Genomic DNA, 20,398 nt, shown 5'->3' on the forward strand with positions numbered 1-20,398 from the left:
TAAGCAAAAATTTGGCTAGAATAACCAAGTATAAATATTTCAATTCTCTGATGAATTGGGGCCACAAGATTTCTCAGGCTAAGACTACATTTAGTGCCAGACATATGTGGGAAAGTAAATTGGAAATGGCTTGTTCAAAATACCTGGTTGATAAATGTATTTACACAAGTCTTCCAAAGAGATTTCCCAGGACATCTTGTAATTCAAGCATTACAATACCTCCTAATATTTACCTGCTCGATTTTGATTTAAATAAAGAATTTCAGCTTTCTCTTTCATTTGTTCTGAATATTTTCAGAACTGAGCGACACGATCAGCAAAACTTAGCGAAGAACATTTCCGAATAGCACCTTGACAAAGCTAATAAATCAGCAACCTCTGCAAACGACTGTAGGAAAGAAAAGCAAATCACACATGTATTTTGAGGCATTTCTCCTCAGCTTCGCAACAGAAAATAAGGACACTTAAAAAAAAATAAGTCTCCAGCTTGCTGTGGTGACAACACTCCTTTAACCCCACATGCGCTAACATCTGCAACAAAAAAAGATCAGGCGTAAGCTTTAAACAACAGATGTCTCCCGCAACAACAGCTTAAAACTCTTGCTGGGGAGACATCTCCTTTTCTAAAGGAGGCCCAAATCCACCATTTGGGTTTAAATCAGTGGTGGCAATAAACCTTTTTTTTTTTCCTTTTTTTTTTTTTTCTTTTTTAAAGACTGAAGAAAAAAAAATGGAAACAGCATTGTAGCAGGCAACTGGATATTGGAAGAAAAGCAAGCTGTAACACAAGATGAAACAAATAGGAAAAAATGTTGGTCATGCTGGTACTAAAAGTAGTAGCATGTTGATGATTTAGGACCCCAGAAGCTCCTTTACATTCTTAGCTATTATCTATCTCAGCTGCTGAAACCTGCTGTTTTAAAGACATTAGAGTTGAAGATCTAGTGACAGCACTTGGGTTATTTATCATTATGTATCACCCTGCTACACTATATTTTATTATTCTGGATTTAAAGGAAGATAACACAATTACGGTTAATTTGCTTCTCTTCTTTATATATATAGTGTCATGACCCACCATGGCTTTGTCCCATGAGATATTTTTAACCAAAAAGAAATCCACAAGAAACTCTCCCTAAAAATTCCATTAATAACCTCTTGTAGCGTGTATAGGTTGCAGGGTCTGGAACTAAGAATGTTTTAATCTCTTCAGCAAAACAATGTCTCATAATGATGTACAGGACTATTGCTGCACTGATGAAGAATCATACATAATTCAGCACCTTTCACTTGGCACCACTGTGATATCCTCATTAGCAGTGGCTCACAGTGGCTGTCAGATGGTGTCCATGCGAATGCAGGCATTATATTGTCTTTGAGATGTGCAGCTGCTTCCATGACACTGCCAGTATATAAAAACATGACGCCAGTTTGTTTTATTTAGTGCTAAACCTTCCAGTTTGTAAAAACAAGGCTGACACAGAGCCTGACATGAGGCAGTGAAAATAATTAGCTCTCATTTTCTCAGCCTCCTATTTCCTTCTCCCCGCTGTGTTCTCTTTCCACTAAACCACCACATGTCAGTCGAAATGGGAGGCAATTAGTGGGCTCATTTCAGTCCCCACAACTGTGCTGAAAAGAAAGTATTTATGATGGCACAATGAACAGCTGAAAGATTAAATAACATTTGCCTTTTGAAAAGAAAATGACTTCTAGCTAAATGGGCAATTTTTGATTATTCTCAAACAAGCTTAGAGTAGTTGGTTTTTAAAATACAAGAAAGGAAAATGAGTCATTTTTAGGTGAAAGAATCAAATAAAACTTGACACAGTAATGCAAATAACTGATGTTTTATTGCAAAATATGTAAATGTGTTATACCCTTAACAATGGTTGGTGTCTCAGGTCAGGGCAGGCTGTTGCCAGCCAGGCTCCAGCGAGAGAAGGTGGCTCCACCGCCGGTTTTGTTTCAGCTGTGCAGGCAGAAAAAAACGGGCGGAGGGGAGGCCTTCCTAGAGAGATGGTCTTAAAATGTACAGAAACAAAGCAAGCAAAAGATATATTTATGTTATAAGTTGCCTGGGTGCCTCCTCTGAAAGCTGGAGCCCTCACTCTGCAGGGCAACAGGCACTGACTGGCTGGAGCTTTGCCTGCAGAAGCACATGGCCTTTTTAACATCTATGCAGACCATTTGTGGTACCAAAAATATCTCTCCCTTGGCAGTATCTTTTTTTAATATTCCACACTGTGAAGCCCTGTGCCTCCAGGGAGGGGAACATAATGGTAAATACTGGGTGCTGCTACGTGCTGGGAGCTGTTGCCCCAAAAAAGAGTGGGTTGTGGCAGCTGAGATGGAGGGTTCTGCGTTAATGGCAGTCCTGGCCCGTGCTATAGCAGTTACTAAAAGCTGCTCTTGCCATGTGATCAGAAGCCAATGAGGATCGCTGCAGTCACAGGCGGCATCATCATCTACACGACCAGCCTGCTTGCAACAGTGGGACTGTAAAGGATGAAAAAACACGAGTCCCTTCTGTGAGGGCTACATGGGTACCCTCACGCACTGTGTGCCCCAGCCCTGGTGAGGGGCTCCAGTGGCATTTCCCATTAGACTGCTTGTGAGAACTGCACTGGAGCTGTGCTAGCATCACGTTACCACCAGTAAGCAGGGCAAGCCATGCAGAGGCTATGCCTCACACACGGGGGCTTGCAGCCACAGAACACATCCTGTGTATGCTCAGGACAAAGGCCCCTCTTTCAGGCTTTTGTCTGGAGAGGACACACCAAGCCTATGGACCACTGGGAACCTGTCTGGCCTTCTGCAGATGTATCCTTCACCAAGGCTTTATGTGTGAGACACAATATATTGAAGGCAGCAAGTTAATTCAGAGTGGCCAAGGTATAATAAAGCTTGAGATTAAAAAGTCTAGAAAGGCAAGTGAGCAAAGTACCTAGCTGAAAAGTTTGTATTCCTCTTCAGGATTATGGAATAATTTCTGATAGAATCTATGGCTTAGAAGTGCCTACACAAGGATTGTAAAAGGTGACATTGGCTTGAGTTTGACCTCAGTTACACATGGGTGCCACATCTGGAGCAATCCCAGTGGAAGTGGTGGAGTTATACCAGCTCCATCATACATAATGTCATTATGTGGTCCAGAAAAGCCTCTCTGAAATAAAATAGGAGGAACTCAGATCACTTGCCCTAAACTTGACCACTGATCCACCTCCTCAGCCAGCTACGTGAACCAGGTCTTAACAGTGCCAGCTACTCTTGCATTAACTATTACCCTTTAGTAGTGAAAGCATTGTGCTTTGAGATGTAATTAAAGAGAGAGGATTCAGAAGATAAGGTTTTGAGATAAGGTTAAAACTCACTACACTAGAAAGTACTTGCAAGTATCTTGCAAAGGAAGGGTCAGAAAAAAAATTATTTCTCTTTCTCTGCCAGCTTTACTTACTGAAGTAGTTTAAAATATCTACAGAGCATGGGGAATAGGTATGGCTGACAAACTACAAAAATGCATTTTTAAATTTTAGAACTTGGCCATTTTTTTTTTTCATTTGTAATGTGAGGAGCACCCTGACACCCCAAATTAAATGGTAATATTCTATCATGTCTGTCTAAACTAGGAATTACTTGTAAGAAAGTAAAGAAAGGTTTCATGGGAAGGTGGAGAGGCAGAAGGTGCACTAACAGTCTCAAGCACTTGTGAAGCTGCATTCCCGTGACAACAACTATTTCAGTACTGTTTGGTCTGGTACTGTCTGCATTTTGCCAGCCTAGGTTTCTCCACATGAAGAGTTGGTCGCAATGTCTCTCCAAAGTAGCTTTCATATTATGTTCACTTTTGTGCCACATATTTAAATAATAGCATTAGAACAGATCACAGTTTGGATATTCAAGGCTAGAAAATAGTTCATGCAGTTAGCAGATGGTCTTGAAAGGGCTCCACTCATTACCTTGTCAAATGGAGGGAGAGATAACTGGGGGAAAATCAGGCAAAACGGTGAGCCAGCTTCAAGGCTTGTGTTTAGATACAGGTTAGATTGTGCCACACTTGGTAAAAAATGAAAACATTCAAAGGCATGGTGAAGTGTGTCCTTTTGCAGACCACAGCTAAGGAACAGACCAACAGGACACTAAAAGACTGTGAACTGTCCATCTTAAAGGGTTGGGTGATTCATCAGTGTGGAGCTGACACAGCTTAGACACCTTTCTCTGATTGGGAAATTTTAATGAGACTCCTAGGATAAGAAAGCCATTGAAAATTCCCTCTGCAGTTCTGTGAATCAGATCAAGCCACAATTACCAGGCTCTGGGGTTTTTTTAAGGGTCTTTGGTATCTTGGAGTTAACTGGTGTGTGCCTTTCTCTCTTTTTTTTTTTCCCCCTTTTTTTTCCTTTCTTTTTTTCTTCCTTTTTTTTTCCTTTTTATTTTGTGTGTGTGTGCAAAAACATAGTAAAAAATGTCTAAATCTATCACCTTTCAGCTCAGTGAGAATTGTGTACAGAAAGGTCATTAAAAGGAAGTAAATTAAACTAACCACATAACTTGAACTACAAAAGTTGGAAAAGAAACCTCTAAAAAACAGGTTAGCCTTGCAGTGCTCACTCCTGATGCATTCAGAGAGCACAAAGGTCAACTGAGATTTCATCACCTCCAAAGATGCAGCTAAAAAGGGAAGGAAACTGTAATGAAATGACTGGTGGAAACCAACATAACCCCACTGGAAGACACAGTTTAAATTAGATAACAAATCTGAAGCTGGTAAAGTTGTGAACTGGGAAGTCAGCATTTCATTCAGTGTGCAGAACAAGGCTGAACATTCAAATGCCATCCTGAAATGTATTCACCAGGATCCTTGCCAAAAGGCCAGATTTTTAGCTGTAAAGATGGCGGAAGGTACAATTCCAGGTGCTTCTGCTGACCGAATTTTACATGAACAGGCAGCACTATCTCACAAAAATGTTACAGTAAAAGACGTTTCAACCCTTTAATCCTGGTTTACCCAGTATCTCCACCTTGTTTTGGAACAAATTGAGATGGCAGCAGTAGCTGGCTTAAAGCAGCCTCTAGGGGAGCTAGAAGATTGCATCCAGGGATTTCGGAAGAAGCAAGCCAGCCCAATTTTCTATATTGTATGTACCACATCAGCCTTTGTTAGTATTATGTCTAATGCAAACTGTCATGCTCACATGCACCCTAGCATCCTGCCTGAACACTCCATCTCCTCCATCCAGTCCACTTTTGAAAACTGGCTTAGGTGCAACATATTTAAAGGCATGTATCAGCTGATAAGCAGATCTCAGAGAGTTTCCAGCCCAGACAAACTCAGGTGATGAATTGCATGTTCCAAGGGACGGCATCAGGGCACAGGTCAGATACCAGAGAAGGAATGCCTGGCACACACAGAGGGAATGGTTTCCTTAGGAAAGGGCCTGACAGCACACAGAACAGAGAGGATCAATTAGGAAGTCATGGGGAAGGCAGGACTAAGAAAAAAGGTTCTCAGATGGCACGTCACAAACCTCCAATGGTTACATCAGCACTGTGCTGGCCCACTGAACAAGCCTCATCCTCTTGTAACAATTCAGCTTCTGACCCATAGACTTTGCACACTATCTCATTTGCAAATTCTGCCACCAAATTAAAATATTTACTTGTCCTCAAACTCAGTCAGTGTTAGTGCAACCTGAATTTCTCTCCAGCACTCCTTGTCTTGCTCTTTCCCAGAGGAGGCTGCCCACCTCCATGTACTATGGCTCACAACCCATGTTGTAAATGGAAGTGAGATATGAGCTATTTCATGGACTTTTTGTTCCTTGTAGAGTTGCAAACGGGAGAGAAAGATGCACACCTATAAAAAAGCAGCTGTACTGCTACATGCACTCAACAACACTGAGACAGTCTAAGTAATTCACATAGTGATAAAGAAAATTTTCATAGAAAAAAAGAAAAGTGCTTAGGATAAAAGAAACAAGCGAAAAAAAGGAAATCTCCAGACAAAAAGCAAAAAGCTTTTTCAAATTGATGAAACGATTTCAGTAAGAGTCTAAGTTCCTACTAAGTACAAACCTAAATGCTTTCTCTGCAAGCACCACTAAGTACAGAAATCAAGAGACTTCTGCAAACAATACACCCTGAAAGTAAAGCAGCCAGATAACGCAAGATGAAAGTCAGCCACCCACAAGTTTAGGGTGGACACACAATGCAGATTTATCAAATACAAAAGGAAACAAATCCTGCTGTCATAACCCCTGACTCTAACTCAGAAATGCTTTGCACACCATTTCCACGTAGATGATTAATTTTAAAACCCTTGAACTTGGGGTCCATGGCAGGCTGGATTAAAAATGAAAAAGAAAAAAAAAGCATGGGACAAACCTCACTCTCAAGGAAAGACAACATGGAACGCTTGCTGGAACATCTGGAGGCATTAATGCTCCCGTTACACAGGGTGTAAAGAGAGATCCTTGATCCAGCTTGGCTTGGAGCTGAGGTTTGATTAGTGTGTGGCATGCTGGCAATTGCCTTTACCAGCCACTGCACAGTAGTTTTGCCATCCGCAGTGTGCTGTATCAACCCTTTCCTCCTGCCCCATATACTGTGAGTGAACATGGTCACCACCAGAACTGGTTCTGGCCTCCCCAGCTAGCAGCTATGCATACCACATATTTTCCAAACTCCTCTTAGTTGCATAAAAAGACATCACCTTTCTGCCAAGACTGCCCACTAACATCAGGGATACTGCACTGCTCAACTGTAAATGTTGGGTTTTTTTGCACAAATGGGTATTATTTCACACCCATTTGGATAAGAGGAACAAAGCTAATGGCTAAACTGCAGAAATTATGGCTAAAAATTAGTTTACAAGGAAATAAAAGCCTTCAGTCACAGCTTTCTGTGGCACTCTTTTCTTCCTCACCTGCTCTGGGGTGCAGTTGCCTATTATTTGGTCAGCACTTTCCAAAGCACAAAGATTCTCATAGCAAATTATCTTTTTTTGTGTCCAAAAGATACCAGGCCTCCTGGGTAGTGACTTAACCAAACCAACCGACCTACTCCTTCCAGCTTACCTTTGGACCATTTCCAGGCTTCAAGTGATAACCAAAAACGAGTTCAAGATTCACTACTTTCTCTACATTTTCTTCAGCTTCATCTGCAGAATCCTGCCAAAAAAGGGCAAAGTGAGGCTTCGTACCTACAACAGGAGCAAGGCCTTTGCTGGCAGGAAGGATTTGCTTTTCAGATGCTACAAGTGTAGCAGGCAGCAGGAAGGAGCCATCACTTGGTCCCAGTCACACCACCCCAAGAGAAGCCAGGGCTTCTGCATGGGTTTAGAGCATGCAGTGAATGGCACCTGGGAGATGTTGCATGCTTTCTGCTCCTGACTGAGCCACTCTGGTGCAGCACAGTGCCTCTGCAAGGACCTTGGCAGCCATTGCCATTGGAATTGCAGTTGGAACAGCAGCAGAGCCCTGACTTTCATTTCCCCCTTCAGGGAAGTTTCACTGTACATAAATTCAATGTAAGTGGATTTTACTCTACGGCTGTGCAATAAATTATGACTAAAGAAGCTTTGGGGTCTAGAATTGCTTGATTAAATCACCAAATTAAATCAGGAAAGTATCTGCTCTGGCAACCCCAAGGCTCCCAAACACTCTCTCCCTTTTTCATGGCTCTTGTTACTGATACCAGAAAACCAACAGGTTAACACAAGGGTGAGCAGACATTATAAATCATCCTTCTTTCCTGTAACATTAACAAACTGAGGAGTGATGGGCTAAGGGTCTGCTGTTCTTTGGTGGTACTGGTTCAGAGGAATGGCTCTTAGAAGTGATTTCTGATTAATGACAGTAAAGGAATCACAACCAATACTATTTTAATTTAATACTATCAGTTCTATAATAAAATCTTTAGATCCTCCCTGAAAAGAACTTTTATTAACCGATCGTTCTGATGTGACCCATTGCTTCTGCTGACTCTCTGCATTTCTCACAACCCTCTGCAGAAACTGCTGCTTTGTCTTTGCACAAACAATAGGCAAGTTGAGACACGAGAACAGTAAAATATTCATACAGACATGAAAAAGACTTCTCATATAAACAATGAGACTTGCCTTAATTAATGGTGGAAAATGAAACAGATTCAGGTAGTCATGGGTTAACTTCTCAATGGCAGTCTAGAAAAAAATAAATAACAAAATCAGGTGAGAGTTACTCACTATCTCATAATGCAAATCCCAGCATGGCAAACTGTCCAACTCTGTGTGCACTGTTTGCCATTGCAGATAAAAGAGCATGTGAGGAGAGTTCAAAATGCAGCCCTGTTCTGGAAACTGTTGTGGTAGGTCAGCCCCATTTCACATTCAGAATCAGATCTGCTTAATCAGAGAAAGAGATGTTTAGGGGGTTGTTTTGATTGTTTTTATTTATGCTCAATCAACCCAGGAAACTGAAATATTTCATTTTGGGCATTATTCACTTTATTAAGTTTCAATAATTTTCCCTGTAGGAAATGTAAATTAAATATATCAGTATTGGTGTGTGGCACGGAAAAAAATGGCTGGTAAGCAAAAGGGGAATAAATCTGTGTGACTTATGAAGCCAAATTTGCAGGATTAGCAATTAGGATGCAAGTATCTCTTTACTAGAAAATTGTGGTGTAAAATCATTGAGATCCAACAGAATTATAGATGCCACTTTTACACAAATCCTTTTCCAAAGATGACTGCCAGGAAACTTAACTCTCCTCCTGTGGCTGCAGTATTAATACTATTAATGTTTTCCAGAGCATTATTTTCTTAACTCATTACAAACTTAAGATATTTAAACCACCATGAAACAAAGCTTTAAAAGCAAAGGAACCTGGCCATCAATTGGTTTACAGATGAGATGTGAAAGGTGAGAAGTTCAGAGATTTCAGTTCAAGCAACTGTTTTCATATCTGCTCCTCCCTCAGCTAAAAAGAAATCTTTGGGGAGAACTCTCTCTGAAGATATCCAAGGCTTTCTGCGAGGGGAACAGCCCTCCTAAGTGAATCTTCAGCAGTACTGACAGTCCAGCCCACAAAACCCCCAAGAACTACAGTGGAGTATAAGCACATTTTCATGTTTCATAAAATGCTCAGGTTGCTTTGGGTTCTAGATCCATATGAACCCGTAACTTGGGGGGGGGAGAGGGTTTATTTATACCAAATATGGTTGCCTTTTTTGTTGTTGATATGAATAAAACCTCACAGATTCCTTCTTTATGTTCACATTATAAGCTAATGCAACATTCAACATACACAGTTAAATACCTTTAAATGGATGATGTGTCCTCTGGAAACAATTCCCATGGCTTTTAAATCCTCCTCTTCTAGCAGAAGCAATCGTTTCCCAGTGATATGATGTTCCTTGAACAAGCTGGCATATACACTCATTTCACCAGAAGCATCACCTTAAGGTAAGAGAGGTTATTCAGAAATCCACAGGGGGCTTTACTGGAGGTGGAAAAAGATGAGCAAATGTACACACACTCATAAACGTGACTATGAAGGTATACATTAATGGCTTTTACCTTTTCTAGTAAGTTGTTGCATCCAGAAAAACTGCAAAAAAGAGGAATCAGTCTTGAAGTTCATATTATCAAAATTTTATATTAAAATTATTTAAATTATTTGGATTCACAAGTAATTGCTCTTTTTTAAACAGTATTTTTAAATATTTCTAACTTTGGGTTAAAGGACTCAAGATTCACCAATGAAAGGCATTACTTTTATTTAGATTTTTATAACTGCCTCCTGTTTTGCAGCCACTTTCCTCAGTTTATCATTAGAAGGAACAACAGCAATGACTGAAGCAGAAACTTAGGGATCTTTCACAAGCTAACAGGGCTGAAGTTAAGGAGTCAGGGCTGTTACGACTTTCACACCTTAGCTGACAACCCCATGATGCGCAACACACAAGGAAAGTCCTAGGAGGTACATTAAAAATCACACATTTCTATGCTCAAGGTATATCATGGATGTTTCTTATTCAGCCTTTTAACTGAATGAAAAGGTGAAAAAGGCTCAATGCTATTATTATATATGAGAGATTCCACATCCCTTAAAAAAAACCTTAACTTTCAGTTAATTGCCATCCTGGGGGCACACAGTGGGACAAAACTTTCAAACCCATTTTCTCCTTTCTGGGACAGGTCTTGCTGAGACTGATCTTGGGGCACTTCCATATTCCTTAAATGATCTCTGAGGAATGTCTTCCTGGCTACAGACAGTTCCTACTACAAATTATTTTCTGGACACCGATGAATGTGGCTGTTTTATGAAAGTAACTCGAGTCCTTTATTTATATATTCACAATCATTTAAAAACCTTTCTGGGACACAAGTTTCACCAAACAAATAGCAGTAAAATCTCACCTAAATGTTCTGAGCCAGCTCTCCCTCCCTCCATACCCACTGCCATTTGTAGAGAGCTCCAGCAGTGCAGCACAGGCCACATTAACACAAAATACTCACCACATCTTCTTCGGTCCACGCACAAATATCAAAGGAGGGCAGCAACTGTGTGAGAGATATGAATTGAAAAGAAAACCATCTGACCACTTTTTTCCCCTCTACCCAAATTTCACTCTGGTGGCCAATTTTATTCAGGTCCTTTTCCCCTGCAAAGGGCAGGACTTCAGGCTGCATCTCTCATACTGACATACTAAAACTTTTGACTCCCACTGACCACAAGCTGGTTTCAACAGCATGGTGGCAGTGCTAAGTCAATTCCTTCACTTTGTGTAGATAAAATTATCAGCAGATTCCAAATAGAAACAATGCAAGATGTAAAAGTAAACCATGCAATGCTAGGGACTCTAGCTGCCTCTCCTCTTGGCTTGTGGCACCATGGGTACCACTTGATTTCTGCAAGGAGATGCTGTGATTATGCCTCTCCCAAATGATGGGTATTTTTCTGCAAAAGGAAGGAAAACTGTCACTAGACAGCAATGAAAGCACAGTTTGGAGCTGGCCCACTGTGGCTAGTATTCCTGTACAGCAGGCCTCTTGGTTTCTGCCAGTACTTTGTAATTGTTTTCCTGAGGCTGGAGGAGTGCAGCACTTCTCAGCCTCCCCCAGTGCTGCAGTCCAGGTGAGGTACACTTCGTTGTATGTAAGATGGTCTTAGCTTTTGAAGCACAAGGAAACCACAGAGAATGCACAGAAGAACAGCTGCATTAAGTGAAACTCTGGGGTGATTTGAAAATTGACAGAAGAGATGTCATCACTGTAATACTGATTGCCATTTTACTCATTCGAGCATGTGGTATCCCCAGGCTTCACCTTCTTGGCACTTTTATCTAGCCAAAGGGCCAACATTAATTGACATGTATGTCAGTGTCTCCAAAGGGCTCAATACCATCATGCAGTTGCAAACTTATTTGATGTATATAGCATTGACGTATGAGATACTGGTCAATTACCCACCAGACTCCAAGGCTTTGTTACCTTCTCCCAAGAGCCCTGCCACCCATGAGCTCTCCATCCCCCACCCACAGCCACCCCAGCAGGCACTCATTCTGCCTGCTTCCAGCTGAAAGCTGAGCCCCAGGGCAGAGTTGCCCACCATGCACCTGAGCACCTCCCTGGCTCTCCAGGCACCAGAGCATGTATAGTGTAATTCACTGACAACTTTCAGTCATGGCTGTGAAACACCCTTTGGAGCATCCATGTGAAACTCTCATGGAAGGTCCTATGACTGCCCAACACCCCTTAACTTCTGCCTCCTTATCTGCAACTTTTTGCTGCCCATCCCACTTTGCTGACTCCTCAGATTCTCTTCATGCATCCATGTCTCAGCCAAATCTTGCTGGACACAAACCATCTATGACACCAGTTGAAGCCACCTCTGTTAGGAGGACATGGGGGATCCTCAAACCCATCCCTTTGCCCACTGCTTCCCCACAAGGGACAGAGCCAACAACATCAGGGATAAGTGGCAGAAGGAAAGATGTGTCTGCCAGAGAAAAGAGACCTTGGTGCCATGGGCTAGTAGTCATGAGTTCTTGGGTGACAGGTTGGACTTGATGATCTTTGAGGTGTCTTCCAACCTTAGTGATACTGTGATCTTTGAGGTCTTTTCCAACCTTATTGATTCTATGACTTTTTCTTTCTACTGCACCATGCTTCCAGCCAATCTTCTCAACCTATCTGCTGTCAGTCAGGCATTCCCTATGCTAACAGCTACCTGCAGCCTGGGCAGGATGCTGTGGGGCAAAAGTAGTGCTGGGGGAAGCACCTGAGCAGGAGGGAGGGCAAGAAATAGTTGTAAGCACCTTTAAGGCAGTGGGTCGTGCCTTTTGTAGGTACTTACAGCCAAACCAGCTGGTGTTGCGGGAGGAGCCTGGTACAGTAATTTGTATGACTGAATCATTCACTGCAGAAGTCAAATACTGTATTTTTAGTTACACAATGGGTTTTCCCACCTTTTCCCATGTTTAAATACAACCAGTGGCAGAATATGTTCTGTATCATTTCGAATTTTTTTTTCAAAGGTTTGGAGAATAAAAGGAGAAATGTCACACCCTGAGTAATACAAAAAGTGACTTAAACCAGCAGGCAGTAAGGAACCTCTTGAAACACCAGCATTTTACACAGGGACACAGATGCATAGAATTTACTGTCAAAATGTTTATTGCAAAATAGAAGTTTGGAACAAAGAGAAGCAAAGGAAAAAAGTTCACATCAAAAGAAAGTTTACGACACCAATTGAAGAAATTGAATACATTTCATGATTCTGTTTTGTTTGCTTGCTTTGGTTTTACACTGGAAAATCAAATCCACAGTGTGAATAAAACAAGACATCCTATGTCAAGTGAAATAAAGAGGGTAACTGACGCTGCAAGGCTTTACCACACAAAAGTGTAACATCACATGTTGAACACAAATGATATATTCAGTTTACAGAATGAGTTTTGGCACAGGCATTGCTCTCAGCTTTGTTTTTTTTTTCAGAAGGGAAAATGAAATTTTCTAGCACTGTGAAAATATTTTCTATGCAAATCTCATCGGTTCACACTTGAACTGTAAGTAACATTGACTCCTAGTATTCAGTACAAAACTTCTTCAGTAGTGCAAAAGCAAGAAATGCAGTGGACTATATCTGGCTTTAGAAGGCATTATGAATATTTAGCACACAATATAAAATGTTTAAAGAAGTTGGTTGTTGGTTCTACAGTTTCAAAATTAAATTTTCACACGTCAGAAATCTCTGTGCAGATTTTACAGTGTACACTAAGCTGAAGTCTGGGGGAAAAGGAAATGTCTGTCTCTCCTCCAGACTCCTACCAGTGCATTTTAAGGTCTGTGAAAATTACTACATGAACTTACTTTTCTACCTGAACATTCTACCTAGGACTGTAGTTAAAACCTCTGTCAAGTTAGAAGTCTTATTAAAACCCTGTAAAAGTTGCCTGATTACAGAAAAAGGAACTACAGTACTAAAGACACACAGTGATGCTGATGAATACGTAACAGCTATGTGCACCCTATGGATCTACTGCTCCTGCTGACAGCAATATAAACTATTATTGCATCAGATACTTAGCTCAGAACAACCACTTTAAAATCCAGAGGGGAAGAGAATCACAACATTGAACAAGAACACTGAACAGGAAACAAATGTCATGAATGTGACTATGTGACAAGGAGCTGTGCCAGACCTCTCCTCCTGGAAGCCCTTCCCATCTGGAGAAGACTATCTCCATGTCAGGCAGCACACAGCCAGTTGGGAATTCAGCACACCTACACACCGTACCTTAGGACACTTGCTATTCCAAGGAATTGGTGGTGTTATCATCACAAAAATTACTAGATCAGAAGTTTCTTCCATTAATTTCCCCTTCCACATTGTCCCCAGTGCTGAAGGAAAAGAAAGGGCATCCTGTCTTGGTCCCAGCTCTCTATCTTTAAGCAAGCCAAAAGCCAGTTCTTCTCTTAGGCCATTTACCCTCTTGAGCCAATCTTGGCAATGCAACAGCCTGGTAAAAACACAAAGTTCAGGCCTGGTTCTTACCTTCCCACCATCAAATGCAGCAATATTATTTTACTGCAGATACCTCCAGAGCTTTACAGACAACAGAGAAAACTGGGATCCCAAAAGGCCTGGTGGGCACTAGTGAGCTGAAAGGTGTACAAAGCATGGGAAGGGTTTTGGTGACACTGCTCACAGCCCAGAGCTGCCAGAGAAACACATTCTGGGTTTGGTTAATGCTTTCATAAGTTGGCCTACTCTGTGGCTGTGGACTGTTGTGGAAATCTGCATAACCTAGTGATGATACAGGTAGAAGACTGGCTTGCACTGCAGAACAAAATCAGGTGTGAAAGATGAAATATTCTGACCTCCTCCAACCAAAATACCTACCCACCAGAGCTACTTTCAGAACTTTTATCTAGTGAGAAGCATACCAGAGGCAGAAACAACACAGCCTGATTCTCATATGTGATTTTTGGCTTGTAAACTGGAGACTCCTGGTATGAAAATCATCAGAGGAAAGTAAAAATGCAACCAATACCATTATTTTTTCCAATAAGCAAGCCAATATCCCAAATATAACACTATCACAAGGGAACTACACCAAAAGAGTTTGTCTACAATCCAGAGACCACCTTTGCTACTTTGAACACACAGGTAAGTTTTACAAGAGTTTAAATTTTTCCTTAATATAGCCTAACATGGTTGACAAAGTATAAAGAAAGAAAAGGGATGGGGGGGAAAAACCCACCTTTGTTTTACTAAAAAATACCAGAACTAAGGAGAAAGCAGAAATTCCTGTGAGCATGCCATCAAATTCTGATGATATTTTGCTGTTAAAAGCCTGGGTTAGCACAAATCCTTGAAGACATGTAAATCTTGTGATTTTTTTCAACTGTGTGACCCTGTGTCATATTAAGGACTATTATTTTTACTTCTCTAAGGAGTGGATTTACAAATTCAGTTAAAACTCATGCAATATAAATGTGCACAAAGTGCTCTGAGATTGTCACACGCTAAAACAGTGCAAAACGTCAGTGCTAGGGACAGGTTTGGGGTTTTCATTTTGAATGCTAAATGTACTGAACCGAATTTATTTTCAGTTAAAGCTGAACAGTGCTACACTTGTGGGGTGAAGTAATTTATGCACAATGACACACATCTTAAGATCTAAAGTGCAAATATTAGATTACAGATATCCATCAAATTTTCCTGGGTGCAAAGTGGCAGTGACAAAAATAGAATAATTGCTGTGGGTGTTAGCAGACACAGACTTGCAAAAATAGTATAGATCTGCACTCGAAACAGCCTAATTGCTCTTATTTCCATTTAATTATTTGGCCTTCCATGTCCCTTTTTCTCCCTAAAATAAGGTTGCTTTGATGGACCTAAGAAGCCATCTCTACCTGTGCCAAAGGAGCAAGTTTCTCCTTGGGATACTCCATAAATTTATGACATAATTTAAATTACAATTCTGTCATGAGAAAAGCTTCCTGATACAAGAGTGTTAAAGTCAAGCCAATGTATTTGTAACTGCTAGGAAAAAGGTAGAATGTGGGATGACACCTACAGAAATTAACCATCTTGGAGGGCCTAATGCTGTGCAAACTGAGTGGAACAGGCTAGCTTGAAGCTCAGCACTCATTGCCTTGCAGGATACCAGACCAGTGCTGATGTTTAAAGATAATATAATTCTCTCTCACAACCCCAAGAGGTGCCCACTCATCACTCTAAAAAAAACACCCTCCTTCAAAGAACTTCTTTTGTTGAGTGAACATGTAATGATTTCAGGCCTGCTGTTATCTAATGTATCTATTTTTCTCTAAGCTATCTACAAAAACACTGTAATATGTAGGTTAGAGCTGTGTAACAGGCAAGCCTATAATTAAAGAAGCCACTCAAAACCAGAAGTTTTCATAAAAGAAACCCCTCCAGTAATTGAGAATGAAATTTTGATGCCTTACTCCCACTGTAGGTGAACTAGACAGTAGCATTTTTTCTTTTGAAATACTGCCCTTCTTCCTTGGGTAAATATTTTACAACATATTCCTTTCTAACCTGCATTTGTGTTTGCACTGGTTTCCCTCCCTCCTTCTGCATCACCACTAAAGGGGTCATCAGGAGAAACGTACTCACTGCTCTCAACATAAGTGCCTGGCAGACAATTACTGCAGCAGATTGTTACACACTGAGTTCTATGGTAAGTCACAACAGCAGTGGCAATACTTTAAAAGTGATTTAGCTGCAAAACAAAGGTATGCAGAGACTACTAAATAATCCTCATGTTACTACCATCATGGAGAATTTCATAGAAGCCACGGCAGTAGGGCCCAAGCTGAAATGTCATTGTTGCTTCTCTTTGTCCTTTTATGAGGGAAGCACACATGGTTTAAGAGATGCAACTAAATCAAAATTTACTCATTTTCACTCTAACATGCAAGAATAGGCCCACCATAGTTAACGAGGCTTCCTGGATTTACATCAACATAACTGAAAATGAGCTTTTAGATCGCAGTATCTGGTAATAGATGCGGAGGTCTGATTGCAGTTCGTTTTGCTAGAGTGAATTACATACACATGCACATACACAAGGGGAAAAAAGAACACTTACACAAATCATCTACTACTAGGGATTATCTGGATTCTGCTGCTATTCAGTTTTTAAAATATGTATTTAACTGACCCCCTTCTGCCGTCAACCAAGCTTCTCTCATCCTAGGAACATATCTGTGACTTCGCACAACACCACCTTGAATATGGTGTTAAATTAAAAATGCAGCAAACCCCTTCACTGCAACAGCAAGAGAGAACAGATTATAGAGAACAGCAAATCTGGAAGGACAAGTACATATTCACAATTGACAATTAAAGGGGTAAGGGAAATAACAAAAAATACATAAGAAAATTTTGATGTACATTACAGGCATTGAGGTTTCCTTCAATGTTTTCAGATCTTTATCAAGTTTGTCAGGCCATAGTTTCTGTAATCAGGCATCAAGAATTATAATCATGGTTCATAAAATACTAATAATCTCAATTTGTTTGGAAAGTTTAGCTCCAAATTGCATCAAAGCAGAAATAAGCCACCACAATCTAAACAAAAACCCAACATGTCTTTCTACAAACAAACATGCTCAGCCTGGGAAACATCGCACTTTGGCTTTTTTTAATTCCTTTATCTGTTACAGGATTTAAACAGACCAAACTGACAGGATTCTCATTCTAAAGCTTTATTGTTTTGCTTTGCTAAAACTGATTTCAGGGTTAACTCTGTATAACTGATTTCATTCACTGCTTTCATCTGTGTCATCAAAATAATCATCATCATCCTCATCATCTGACCAGTCGAATTCACTGAAACCCAAAGCCATGTTGATTTTCTTTCCTTTTCTCATAGAGGTGGTTTTAGAAGAATTCTTTTTGGCTTGCATGTTTATCTGCATTCCAGAATGCAGGACAGATCCTGCTTGGTTCAGAGAGAAGATATCCCCAAAGCCCGTCATCATCAAGGCCTTCAGACTTTGGTTCATGCCAGCTACCTCCCCGTTACTTGTTGCTGTAATCTGACATGACATCTCTGCACTGTTTGACTCCTCTGTTTTAGATTCAAAGTAAGACTCCTCAGACATTCTTGCAGCAAGAGGTAAGAAAAACTATTTAAAGGAGGAAAGGACAGAGCAAAAGTGAAAGTTAGAACCAATTTAAAAATTGAGGAAAAAGACACCACCAGATTAGTTGGCAATCAACAGAGGGCACAATGATTAGTCAATTTAAACACAGAGATCAAGTAAGAATTCATTAAACCAGACAGCTTCATTCTGGGGTCATTGTTCTTAAACAAAAGTGCAAAATCACTGAGCATGGCAAGAACCACAGGTAGCAGAGCTCTCATGACAAAAGAAGGTTCGAACTCGTCAATCCTCCATTTTGTACAGCAAAACCCACAATGTGGTATTTCCCAGCCAGGCCAACTGGCTCCCAGAGCAATGCAGGTACAACAGAAGTCTGAGTGAGCTGCTTAACGGAACTTTTCAGGATTGAAGAATAAATCATGCTAGGATGTGAGGATCCAAACATGCTCCCAAAGTTTGGTGCAGAAACAGCAGCCCTCTAAATACCAGAAATAGCAGCAGCAGTGTTATTTGTGCAAGATGGTTTTAAGCATATGCTCAAAAGGAGAAGGGGTAAGCCTGAGATGGCCACAATCGGAAATGAGCCTTTCACCAATGCAAAGGACATAGGAACCGGCCTCCAGCCCACACCAGCACCTTCCTTCTGGAAGCTGTCCCCAGCAGGCAGGGGAAAGGTGGCTTTTTGCTCAGTTGGTTAGCTTCTTCAGCTTGGTTGTGTTGCCTTTTTTTTTGTTTTGAGTGCTTTCCACAGATAACTGCCATTTGGTCATGTAACATATTAAATCTCTATTGATGCAATCTTCACCTACAGCTAATGGCATTTTCCTGACCCAGTCTGTTTGTCATAACAAATGAAATGTGCCCTTTGTAGCTAAAAAATGATTACTGCCCCTTCAGAGTGGCCAGGCTCGTAACCTCTGTGACATGTGCCTGTTCTCCACAGCAAGTAAAAGCTCAGGAGTTTCATCCCTAATTAAACTACGTACTAAAGCTACCAAAATGCAGCTGTGTGTGAACACCTGAACTGGCCTTTCTTTCCAAAGCTGTTTGCAAAACTATCTGCCCCAAATTCATGGGCAGGAAGCTGACAAAAGAGCAGCAGTTGGTCAGAATGGGTTACAGAGGTGATTACGGTGATGCACTGGTAACAGTGGAGGCTCCAGGGCTGAGCTGCTCAGAATACCCATTTCTTGGCAAAACCACTTAACACTAGCAAATTGTCTATCACTGAAAAGGGCAGTATCTATCTTTTGTTCCTCTCAAGTTCTTCCCTGATTATATTTGCTTTCTCTTAGCATTGTGGTTAACAAGTTAGTGATCATGGTTTAAGAAACAAAAACAAAATTAAGAAGGTGGGGAGATGGGGTGCCCTAAATACTCCTCAGGCATCCTGTGATTCAGTGATGAAAGAATCTGCAGCTAAACTTCTGTATCCTTAGTTGTACAAGAAAAAACAATTACACCATCACTAGGGTGCTACTCAGATGAAGGACACCAGAAGCTCCTACTGATAAAGAGAAGTAAAACTTAAAAAAAACCCAAGCTCTAGCCACAGAAACAAGATGCCTACCACATACGATTCAGTGCCAGGCAGGTGCTTCCATCAGCTATTGGAATTTTAGTCACTTTGAAGCCATGGAAAAGCATCCCATGAAACCTGAGAAGAACTCCCTATAAAAATCAACAAAGCTGCAAACCAGCTTTGCTCTAGGACACATTTCTGAGTCAGTGTGCAGTGACTGGCAGTGGGTAAGCTGTGAATAGGCTGTAACTGTGGCTCTTAGAGATCTGCACACAGGGAATTTGCAAAGATCAGACCCAAAGGTGTCTATTGTGTAAGACAGCAGAAACAGGGTCAAAACAAGAGAAGGGAGAAACACTACTTTCACAAAAGTGTTTCTAAAGATTTGCCTTAGCCTTATCTTACATGGATGTGTTTAAAGCTCTATTTCATCCTTCAGAGCAGGAGCAGCCTGCCACTCATAGCTACCTATCATGCAGGATGAAGCTTCTGCCAGTCCTAAAATACTGGGAAATCAAGTGGCAGAGAATCAGGTGTTCTCCTTTCACCTGGTTTGAGTGTCTTTTCAGCACACCACTTTAACAGTATCTGTTTGCCCCTGGTCTTTCCTGCAGAGCAAAATAAGTGACTGCAGGGAATAAAACACAGTACCAGCTAAGACACAACAAGGCCTAGAGCAGGTGAAGAACCAGGCATAAGCCTAGTGGACACCCTAAGCTATGTTACTTGCTCTAGTTGCCATACCTTTACTACTCTTTTTACAGCCAGGGTAGCTTAAAATCAAGCAGTGCACCTCCCTGTTGCAATCCTGTTTCCTACTGCTGCACAGATATACTCTGAATCAAGGGATGGAGACAGACACTTAAGTCCTCGGGTTACAGCTTGCAGCAGAATACCCAAGGATATTTTGCTAATTATTTACAGCTATGAATTTAAAATAGAGTTGGGTTTGTAACTAGTACCTTGTGGAACTCTGCTATCCAAAAAACAATACTGCTTCAACAAGACAATTTCTGCTTGTAGTCAAATTTTTTCCCCCCAACAAATGGGCTCTTTTTAAAGCTGTTTTTGTGTAACCATTCACTAAAGATCTACCCGGGGGGTGAGGGGGAGCGAGAAACAACGAACCAAAACAACGTGCATTTCCTTATTAGAAAAAAATGCATTTAAATGCAATAGGAGAGCTGGGTTAATGTTATGCAGAAAGATAGTTCATGCTTAGCACAATAGGCAAAGCACAATG

General features: G+C 41.0%; 1 protein-coding gene across 8 annotated transcripts in view; it reads right to left on the reverse strand.

The window, feature by feature from the left end:
* MAP3K20 (mitogen-activated protein kinase kinase kinase 20) overlaps nt 1–20,398 on the reverse strand; it is an 87,382-nt gene that overhangs the window by 10,706 nt on the left and 56,278 nt on the right. For 7 of the 8 annotated variants that reach the window (XR_008462932.1, XR_008462931.1, XM_054174408.1 and 4 more), the window contains 5 exons: nt 10,503–10,547; nt 9,561–9,591; nt 9,301–9,440; nt 8,120–8,182; nt 7,077–7,169 (listed from right to left, as the gene is read on the reverse strand). Coding sequence is in view for 6 of the 8 variants with exons in the window: in XM_054174408.1 (XP_054030383.1) it covers nt 7,077–7,169; nt 8,120–8,182; nt 9,301–9,440; nt 9,561–9,591; nt 10,503–10,547 (372 nt within the window). In the remaining 2 variants the exon portion in view is untranslated. Of the gene's footprint in view, nt 1–7,076; nt 7,170–8,119; nt 8,183–9,300; nt 9,441–9,560; nt 9,592–10,502; nt 10,548–17,162; nt 17,655–20,398 lie in introns of those variants that run through there. The other variant, XM_054174430.1, reaches the window with a different exon arrangement.

This window comes from Dryobates pubescens, chromosome 2, assembly GCF_014839835.1.
Source record: "Dryobates pubescens isolate bDryPub1 chromosome 2, bDryPub1.pri, whole genome shotgun sequence".
NCBI classification, from domain to species: Eukaryota; Metazoa; Chordata; class Aves; order Piciformes; family Picidae; genus Dryobates; species Dryobates pubescens.